We start from the raw sequence: 9383 nt of genomic DNA, 5'->3' as shown, positions 1-9383 counted from the left end.
TTGTCCCGATGGTTATAAGTTTTATACAAAAACACCTATCATACTTTAATTGATTTTTGCTTGTGAAATATTTGTGTACCCTTATCTAATTACAAACTAAAGTGTAATGTTATGGCTTAGATGTGAAATCTATTTTTTCTTCACTTATAAGTAAGAGGTCTTACGTTTGAGTTTTTTAAAAGACAAGTTAGACACCAAATTATGGCCAACCTATCTTGTTGCTTAGCATAATCCCTCACATCCTGCTATCGTTTTATCAAAGAAAAGTTACATCAGCATGAACAAATATGAACTCTAAAACAATTGATTTTTTTTTTCCTGATATGGAGTTATACTAGGGCACTTTTTTGGGTGCCTTGGGCCTAAAAAATCTCAGAACCGGCCCTACTAATCAACCATATAGTGTTCCTATGTGCCTTTTACATGTACCAATTGTTCCATAAAAATAGGATTTAGATCCTCTCTGAGGCAATTGGTCAGGCTCCTCCTGACCAGTGTTCGTGGACCGTTAGATTTTTATCCAACGGCTACAAATTGGGGGCCCTCTAAAAATTATAATAATTGTAGTAGTTTGATAAAAATCCAACGGTCCACGAATATTGATCAGGAGGATCTCGACCAGTTGCCTCGGAGAGGATACAAATCCCTTTTTTATACCCACATTTAATAGGTGTGTCTTGCACTTACAACGTCATTAGTTAATAGTTGTCTGACTATGAACCTAAAATGTGTACATTAATAGAATAGAATGTCAAAACATCACAAGTAACATGAAAAAATTGAAAATTCCTTGTTCATTTTTTAAAAATTGATACTTTACTATGATACGTAGACAGATTTTTTAATGTATTGAGAACACGACTTGTCCAAGTATTATAATACAAATAGTTGATAATTTTTGATTATTTATATTATGACACTTGAGTATACTGCATTGTATTTTCAGCGCACTGAACAATGTCTAAAAAAACATTCAAAAAAGGAATGTCACATTTAAGGCCTATTGGTCTTTTGAGTTATTGCCAACCAATTAGGGGCCGACACGTATGCCTATAATACAACAAATTTTACTTCCTCCCAAACACAAACTCATCCACTTCATACATAAACTCTCCCTCTCAGTTCTCTCAATCTGTCACTCTCCGTCTCCATCTTTCTCTCTCCTAGGGCACAAAAACAGTGAAAATTCACTCACTGATTTCAATTCTTTCCAGCCATGGCGGACGCTTCTTCTTCTCCCGCCACAAACGCAGAATCGAATCCCCAATCCGATAACCCCAATCCCCAATCTAACCAACCTGATCCCGTTCCCGCTGCTTCCACACCACCACCGCCACCATCACCATCATCGTCCTTATCTTCCACCCCTATCCTCGTAAACCCTAATTCGAATCCGCCTCTAGTATCTCCGCCACCTCCACCGCCACATCCTTCGATATCCTACGCGCCACAACAGGTTTCCGGCGCCTTACCACCGACCGCGCCTTCGTTCCGGCCGGTTTCGCAGTTCACTCCAATACCGAACCCGGGCGTGCCCAATCCGAATTATCACCTCCCTGGCGTCCAGCCGCCCGGTGTGAGCTCCGGGGCTCCGATGGCTCCTGGTGTGCCCCCGCCGTCCTCGGCCCCGCAGCATATGATGCATTATCAGATGCAGCCTATGAGACCGTACGCACCGATGCCTAATGGATACGCAGCCATGCCCACTGGTGCTCCTCAAGGCGCTTTACCTGGTGGGTTTTTGCTTCTCTGTATAATCCCTTAGTTATTTCGTATGGTTTTTTTTTTTTTTTGCTACTCAATTTCAATGCAAAGTGTCTGTATTTATCGTTGGTTCTCGTTTTGCAATTGCTTGGTGTTGTTTTGCTATGAGTTGTTCAAGAAATACTAGGGGTTTTGGTTTTTGTCTCGAAAAAGTGAAAAAAGTAGATTACTTGTTGAATTTATGGATAGCAATTAAATGAAGACTAAAGGTATAATACAGTGGGAAGCGTTTGTTAAGGCAGAGTTCGGAGTTTGATAAAAAAAAATCTAGTGTGGTAGATTAAGGGTATCCATGACAAGATGTTTTCTCCTACAGTGTCTTGATTGAATTCGGTGAGAAAGGTTGGATGGCCTGCTTCATATTGCTTTGAGAACTCCCCATCTACAACTCCTTTTTTGGTATGCACATATTTTAAAGTTTTATTCAAGCTCAAGTTGGTCATGGAGTTCAAAAGATGTTCCCAAAATTCGGAAAAATTACTGTTCAGTTTGTCATTCTAAAGTTATATTACTTCGTCATGTTTATTTTAGTAGGATGCTTTCTGTTAGTTTTAAGGATACTTTCCCTTTCATGGGTTTATGAATTGCCAGAAGCAGACCATGTTTGCAACTGAGTGCCCATTGCCCTTGTGTTCTAAGGTATCGCAATCCTTCCGACTGAAGTCTCTCTATCCATAGATATATATTTTTGTCCATCATCCATCCATCTATCAATCAATCTATTTATATATACATTTAAACATCTCATCATGTGTTTATTTGTGTGTGTGTTTTATACTTTATGCATGTTTGTTATGTTTTTGTTTTTTAACTAATATTGTTCTCGTGCTGCATGGCACGCTGCTAACTTTTTTGAGATGAATTAAACTGTCAACATATTAAATATGTATAATTCTCATCAATGCATGAGATGTTGGAGGTTTTATTTTACTTGAAAAGGCTACTTTGGTCCAACTGGGGTGCGCAAGGTAAGCACAAATTTACTCATTCATGGTTTATGAACACGATGTTCTTTCTTAATGTTTCCTTCAGGTTATCTGTTCAGCTGGTGGTAGTTGCTATGCCTGTGCTGCCATCTCTAATATGCTTTTAATGTGTGGTAACAAAAAATCATTATTTACAGTCATATTGTTTTTCATACATTTGTTTTGATTGGGGGAGGGTCACCTATTTATCATTGGATGCAGTTAATAAACGTTCTCTGACGAATTTGCAAGATATTTAATTTTGTTTTTGTAGGACTTCCTCGTTATCCTCCATATCCAATGATTCGGACCCCGTTTCCTCCACGCCCACTGGGAGCAACTGGTTTGCTTCAGCGTGCCCCTGTTCCTGGGATTCCTGGAGTTCGCCCAATTATCCCTCCTGTTAGGCCAATTCTTCCTATTGTCACCCCAGCGGAGAAACCACAAACCACTGTTTATGTTGGGAAGATAGCACCAACTGTGGACAATGAATTTATGAAATATCTCCTCCAGGTGTGCTGTCAAATTACTGCGATCTTTGTTGTTCTATATCAACTTTCCCACTCTTGTTTTATGTTACCCAAATTTATAAATAATTTCATATAAGTTTTTGGTGAATGATTTTGACTTCTGATGGTTTTACCTTTTGTGAAGTTGTGTGGACCTGTCAAGAGTTGGAAACGTGCTCAAGATCCCACAGATGGGACTCCTAGAGGCTTTGGGTTCTGCGAATTTGAATCTGCTGAAGGGGTTCTTCGGGCATTACGTCTTCTCACCAAATTGAGCATTGATGGGCAGGACCTTGTGGTATGTGTTGATTCTTATTTGATATCATTTGTCAGTTTCATTATGTGGTTTTTTATTGTCATTGTCATTATGGTGCAATGGAAATTTCCGTTCCTTAGTAATCATGCTATACATACTTCTCTACGCTTTTAACTTTGCTAATATTTTTCTCTTTTTATACTTGCTGTTGTAAACTTAAACAGCTAAATGTTAATCAAGCAACAAGAGACTATCTGGAGAGGGTTGTCCAAAAGAAGACTGAAAACTCAAAGAAGCTCAAAGAAGCTGAAGCAGCTGAGAAAGGTGATGGAAGTGCACCAGACGGTGAGAAGAATGTACCTTCAAATCCTTCTGTACAAGACCCAAAGGAGGAAGATAGTAATTCAAGTAACAAAGAAAATGACACTGCCAATTTTGGAATTGTGACTGATGAAGACAAGGAAGCTGACCAGGAGGCTATGGAGAAGCTTACAAGTTTGATAGAGGAGAGAATAAAAAACAAACCTCTCCCTCCACCACCTACACCAGCTCCTGGTGATGCTACTAGGAATTCAAACTCAACGCTGCCAGCTAAATCAAGGGATGGAGACTCTGATGTTGATACAATGAGAAATGGTAAGTCTCATGTTTGTACTCAGTAAGTGATGAAGTTGTTTAAAGTCAATTACTAGTGGCAGTTTTGCTGTCATACTTATAGTGGATACTTTTAACTTTTCAGATGCTTGTGAAGAAAAAATTGATGAAGAGATAACTGGTGACAACAAAACAAGTGACCAGGAGAGGCCTGAAACAAGCTCACCTGATAGGAGCAGAAGGCAAGATAGGAGCAGAGACAGGGGGCGAGATATGAAACGCGAAAAGGAGCGTGAGATTGAAAGATACGAAAGAGAAACAGAGCGAGAACGGGTGCGGAAGGAGAAGGAGCAAAGGAGAAAAATCGAGGATGCTGAGCATCAGTATGAAAAATGTCTGAAAGATTGGGAGTATAGGGAAAGGGAGAAAGAGAAACAGAGGCAGTATGAGAAGGAGAGGGAGAAAGAGAGAGAACGCAAACGGAAGAAAGAGGTAATTTATGAAGAAGATGATGAGGATGAAGATTCCAGGAAAAAATGGAGGAGAAGTGCATTGGAGGAGAAGAGAAAGAGGAGACTACGGGAGAAGGAAGAGGACATAGCTGACAGGCAGAAAGAAGAAGAAGAAATTGCCGAGGCCAGAAAGAGGGCTGAAGAGGAAAAGCAGCTGGAGCAAGAGAGAGATGCATTAAGGGTTTCATCTGGCCATGTACCAAATGGAAGTGACACTGTTGCTTTGGCTGAAGAATTCGGTGTGGAACTGAAAGATAAGGCAATTGAACAGGACGTTGAGGGTTATTCTGGTCCTGAGAATCGTATAGGTAAAATTACTCGTGAAATTATTTATTGCTTGTATTGTTCTTTTCTTTTGCCTTCCTTCCCTTTTGTTTTCATTTTTATTCACGTCGTTTGACTTTGACGTGACAGGTGATGGGGCTTTACAGAATGGTAACAGTGGTGATAAGTCAACCATGACATCTGCTTCTGCATCAGAACCACATCTGAGTGGCAGTGCCCCAGCAAAGAAGTTGGGTTTTGGCTTAATGGGTTCTGGAAAACGTACTGCTGTTCCTTCTGTTTTTAAAGAGGAGGATGATGATGCACACAAGGACAAAAAAATGAGGCCCCTGGTTCCAATTGATTATTCAACTGAAGAACTACAGGCTGTCCAACAAACTGTTTTTGGGACAGCTCCATCAAATTTGGCTGCAGCTGCAGAATTCGCTAAGCGAATATCAAATGCTAGTTCTAAAGAAGAGAAGCCAGATGCGGAGAAAGAAAGAAGTAGACGTTCTGATGATAGGTCAAGCCACCGGGATAGGGACCGGCATGGTGATGACTCTAATCGCACTAGAAATGAGCACAAGGAGAAGACTATTGACCGTGATACGGACCGAGAACATGGGATGAGTAAACCAAGGGCAACGGATAACAAGAAGCTTTTGGATGCAAAACAACTGATCGATATGATTCCGAAGACAAAAGAGGAATTATTCTCATACGAAATAAATTGGGCTATTTATGAACAGGTAAGCACGCCTTAACCCATGATACTAAATTCTTTTGTTTAAACTTGCACAATTTGCTTGGTGATCATTCATTCACGTAGTCTACTAACTGCTCGTAACTATGTTTGATGTGTCTGCTTTCACAGCATGCACTACATGAACGCATGAGACCATGGATTTCGAAGAAGATTACCGAGTTTCTGGGAGAGGAAGAGACTACGCTGGTAGATTACATTGTATCTAGTACTCAGGAACATGTCGGAGCAGAACGCATGCTCCAGCTGCTTCAATCCATTTTAGACGAAGAAGCTGAAATGTTTGTGCTCAAGATGTGGAGGATGCTCATCTTTGAAATTAAGAAGGTCGAGACAGGTCTGGCTTCAAGAACAAGAACTTGATAGATTTTAATGTCAGATGTACTTTTGCTTGCTGTAGACCCAAGTCTTGTTAGTATAATATGTCCTTTGCCCTCCGCCCTCGTTAACTAGGATGGGTCGCATAGATGGCTAAAACCAAATTCTTTCTGTTTCTATCGCTTCCTGTTACATTTTGTTCCATAAGCAAATAATGCCCTTTTTTGTCTTCGTCGATCTTGTTGGTTGTCTGTAGCTTTGGAATCTGTTAGATGTCCTCTCGGTGATTCTTTCCAAAATTTTACTTGTATTTATGTCCGGCGTTTTCAGTCAGGCCATAGTATTTTGAAATGCATGACAGGGAAATCCTTCCTACCATTACACTTGTGTTATTCTCTTTTAATTATTTGTATTTTCAAATTAGACTCTCGTTTTCTCGTTCTGTACTTCTCCCTTTGTTTGTGTTCCTTGATCTTCTTTTGGTTTAATGAGAAAACAGACGTGCGAAAATCACGTCTTTAGCAGTAGAACTTGGAAGCCCGTAAGCCAGAATTTGAGCTAGAATCGTTTCCCATCTTATTCAGATTTACAATTCATAATCCATGTTTAAGAAACAAACAGAAATACTATTAACAGTAGACTTACCAAGCTAAACAGGATTAGGATACAATTGAGGCATCAGATGACCCAGAACCAAGTTACAACTGAGCCAGCAGCCAAACCCAGAACCAAGAACAACACGATCACAATCCCTGCCGTCTCGGCATGTTGGAATTGGACAACTTTGGGAACCAAAATCATCAACACGCTAGTCAAGTAGCCGTTCGTGAGCCCCAAAAGGCATGTTAGTATCGTCACTGGAATCTCTGTTCGGAAGAATTTGGGGCCGTGCAAGCACCCATAGAAGAGAGGAAAGAAGAGCAATCGCACAACTGTACTGCCGATTGCAACCTTGGAATTTTTGAGGAGGCACACAGAAGTCAGAGACTTGCCAACGAGATCAAACACATTGTAGCCGGTGATAAGGATGATTGGGTACCAATCCTTGAGAATCTGAGAGTGCACGTCTTCAGTAATGTATCCTGGAAATATCGACAAAGTCACGACATAGATGAGGAAGATGCCGATTCCGTACCACTTGACTCTGTCGACTACGTGCCACAGAGTTGATCTCAACACAGTCAGAGTCGGAGGGCCTCTCTCTTCTGTCGCATCGTTTACAGCCTGAACCTTTAAATCTGCATAATACTTCATAACTGGAATCCTTGGTGCCACATTGTAGAAGACAATGCATATGACAATAATGACTATCCCGACAGCGAAGTAAAGGTTCGCACTTTTCCTCAGGCCTTCGGTATTTTGTGGATATACTCCCTTGGTTACGATCCTCAGAGCAGAAACAATGACTCCTGTAAAGCCATTCAAATTTTGGGGAGACCTGTTAGGAAACTCTGATGAACTCATAACCAGTAACCTAGAGCAGAAAAACTAATATGCTTCATAGTGTGTTTCGTTTGATACTTCCCTAGAGACCTAAAAGTGCTTGTGACAATTGAAAGCGTTTCTAACTACATTTGGCAGAAAAACATACTAGTGTTCTATGGAGAAGGTGGTTCTTCAGACTTGCAAGTGCTTTTCCAGGTTGCAGTTAAAATTTTAATAACAATTTCAATGTGTTTCCTATTAAAGCACTTCTAGCAGAAGCACTTATGACCAGAAGACTTTCCCAAACGGCCATTCAGGTTACAAAGAGACGCAGAAAATCAAACGAAGTCAACTGAGATTAACTAAAATCGGAATTTAATTCAGAAAATGAAACAATACCCAGAAACCAAAATCAAACAAAGAGTAAAACCCAAAAACTGAAATTCCAAATTCGACCGGAAAGGGTAGGAGTTTTACCTGAACCAGCAGTCCCGGCCACAACGGCTTGCATATAAGTTCCGGGCAACTCGCTAGCCGCCCCAATGAGCGAGCCTTGAACCAAAGCATCCGCCGCGGCGGAAAGGGCAACCGCCACAACCGTCACGTAAAACCCGTTGTACAACCCGACCCGACCCTTGATGTAAAAGACATCCATGAGGGGAACGACGAGCAGCGAAACGACGAAGAGGCCCAGGCCCACATTGATCCGGACATAGGCTTCGGACTTGTGGGAGTAGAAGATAATCAGGAGGAGGCAGAAGAGGCCCACCACCATGTAAACGACGGAGAATATACGGTCGACGCTGGCATCTGGGTAGAGGTAGGCGAAGTAATCGACGGCTGTGATGAAAGCGTTCCATGGGAGGAGGTAGCCGACACCCAGTGTGAAGTAGATTATGTAGGCGAAGTGGAAGGAGTCCTCTGGGATTTTATTGGGTACGTCGGCGGCGGGGGTTACGGTGGGAAGGAGGAGGCTGGTCTCGGAATTTTCGTCGGTGGTTTTGTCATTGAAACCCATCGGGAATAGGTGGATGTTTCTCAATGGGTTTCCGGGTTCGGTTCGGGGAGAATGGATCAGCTGAGAAAGTTCAAAGCTTTAGCTTTGATTTTGGATGTGCGCAAAGATACTTGGAGACGGAGGTTTGGTAGGACCGTAAGGTGAAGATGGAACGAAACGTTGTCGTTTTGGTCTCCAATTATTGAAAAGGAATGTCATCATGTGCTTTTTCCTTTGTGGGAGTTTGAAGGGATGGGCTTTTTATTATTAAGGCAACTAGGTTTTGGGTTGCAATCAGTAATCTAACTTCTTCTTTTTTTAAGAAAGTGTTGTGGCTGAAGAATTTGGACCATCTTCTAGTGAAGGAAGTGGTAAAAATTTTCTGTGCAGGACGTCTTTATTTATTGAGAAACGGATGAGTGTTAACGAGATCAAATATGCATGATCAATTAGTTCAAATAATATTTTGTCTAATAGTATTTCTCTTTTCAATTCTCGATGTTGAGAGAATTTCAATTTTCATTTTTTGGGTTAATAGGCGAATTTTACGTTAGAGGCAAGAAATTATTGTTAAGCCATACATTGAGTCGGCATAATAAATTAACATCAAGCTCGCTATTTACGATTATCAAACTCAAAACTTTCACTTAAAGTTTGCAAGAATGGGCAACTTGGGAGGGGCATTCCCATTTGGCACTCTGCATTGACTTGTTGTATTAAGCTATCCAAATTGCATAAGTGGTGTTTGTGTGGCATCAAAGTTATCACATTTGTAATCTTCATCAAGTCAAACGGTTCTTAACAGATTTAGAAGATACTGTGTTTTGGAATTGCGATTTTTACAAAGTAATTTCGTACTAATTAAAAATTAAATGATATTGTTTGGGTGATAAATATATGCTTGTCAAAACCATAGAGACATGATCATACACCAGCTCAAAGTCTCAATTTTCAAAATTGACCATCTACAACTGAAGTTAAGAATCTTAATCTTCAATGCTACATCCGTCCTT

The 9383-nt window shown here is 40.8% G+C and overlaps 2 protein-coding genes across 7 annotated transcripts; one reads left to right on the top strand and one right to left on the bottom strand.

Moving 5' to 3' along the window:
* Nucleotides 1-1083: 1083 nt before the first annotated feature.
* LOC103404818 (RNA-binding motif protein 25) lies at nucleotides 1084-6326 on the top strand. 6 transcript variants are annotated; one of them, XM_070814982.1, is made up of 8 exons: nucleotides 1092-1733; nucleotides 2081-2163; nucleotides 2356-3242; nucleotides 3384-3536; nucleotides 3719-4130; nucleotides 4234-4908; nucleotides 5015-5616; nucleotides 5742-6326. In XM_070814982.1, the coding sequence occupies exons 3-8, from the start codon at nucleotides 3030-3032 to the stop codon at nucleotides 5991-5993; spliced, it is 2307 nt and encodes a 768-aa protein (XP_070671083.1). In that variant the 5' UTR covers nucleotides 1092-1733; nucleotides 2081-2163; nucleotides 2356-3029; the 3' UTR covers nucleotides 5994-6326. The 6 variants fall into 6 exon arrangements, with proteins under 6 accessions (XP_070671085.1, XP_070671081.1, XP_070671083.1 ...); XM_070814984.1 differs by lacking the exon at nucleotides 2081-2163 and having other exon boundaries at nucleotides 1084-1733; nucleotides 2797-3242; XM_070814980.1 differs by lacking the exon at nucleotides 2081-2163 and having other exon boundaries at nucleotides 1091-1733; nucleotides 3004-3242.
* Nucleotides 6327-6500: 174 nt separating this feature from the next.
* LOC103404819 (equilibrative nucleotide transporter 1-like) lies at nucleotides 6501-8608 on the bottom strand. The gene is made up of 2 exons (XM_008343787.4): nucleotides 7851-8608; nucleotides 6501-7357 (listed from the first exon to the last, which is right to left on the bottom strand). The coding sequence occupies exons 1-2, from the start codon at nucleotides 8389-8391 to the stop codon at nucleotides 6627-6629; spliced, it is 1272 nt and encodes a 423-aa protein (XP_008342009.3). The 5' UTR covers nucleotides 8392-8608; the 3' UTR covers nucleotides 6501-6626.
* Nucleotides 8609-9383: the final 775 nt, after the last annotated feature.

This window comes from Malus domestica, chromosome 16 (assembly GCF_042453785.1).
Source record: "Malus domestica chromosome 16, GDT2T_hap1".
Classification (NCBI taxonomy): domain Eukaryota; kingdom Viridiplantae; phylum Streptophyta; class Magnoliopsida; order Rosales; family Rosaceae; genus Malus; species Malus domestica.
The sequence above is the reverse complement of the archived record's forward strand: the minus strand, read 5'-3'. Positions and strand labels throughout refer to the sequence as shown.

Excerpts from the sequence above, each read along its gene's own strand:
- LOC103404818 (XM_070814980.1), top strand. The coding sequence starts at position 1,217 with ATGGCGGACGCTTCTTCTTCTCCCGCCACAAACGCAGAATCGAATCCC. Across the intron at positions 1,734-3,003 it reads TCCTCAAGGCGCTTTACCTG|GACTTCCTCGTTATCCTCCA; the intron begins GTGGGTTTTTGC and ends TTGTTTTTGTAG. Across the intron at positions 3,243-3,383 it reads TTATGAAATATCTCCTCCAG|TTGTGTGGACCTGTCAAGAG; the intron begins GTGTGCTGTCAA and ends CCTTTTGTGAAG.
- LOC103404819 (XM_008343787.4), bottom strand. The coding sequence starts at position 8,391 with ATGGGTTTCAATGACAAAACCACCGACGAAAATTCCGAGACCAGCCTC. Across the intron at positions 7,358-7,850 it reads GGCCGGGACTGCTGGTTCAG|GAGTCATTGTTTCTGCTCTG; the intron begins GTAAAACTCCTA and ends ATGGCTTTACAG.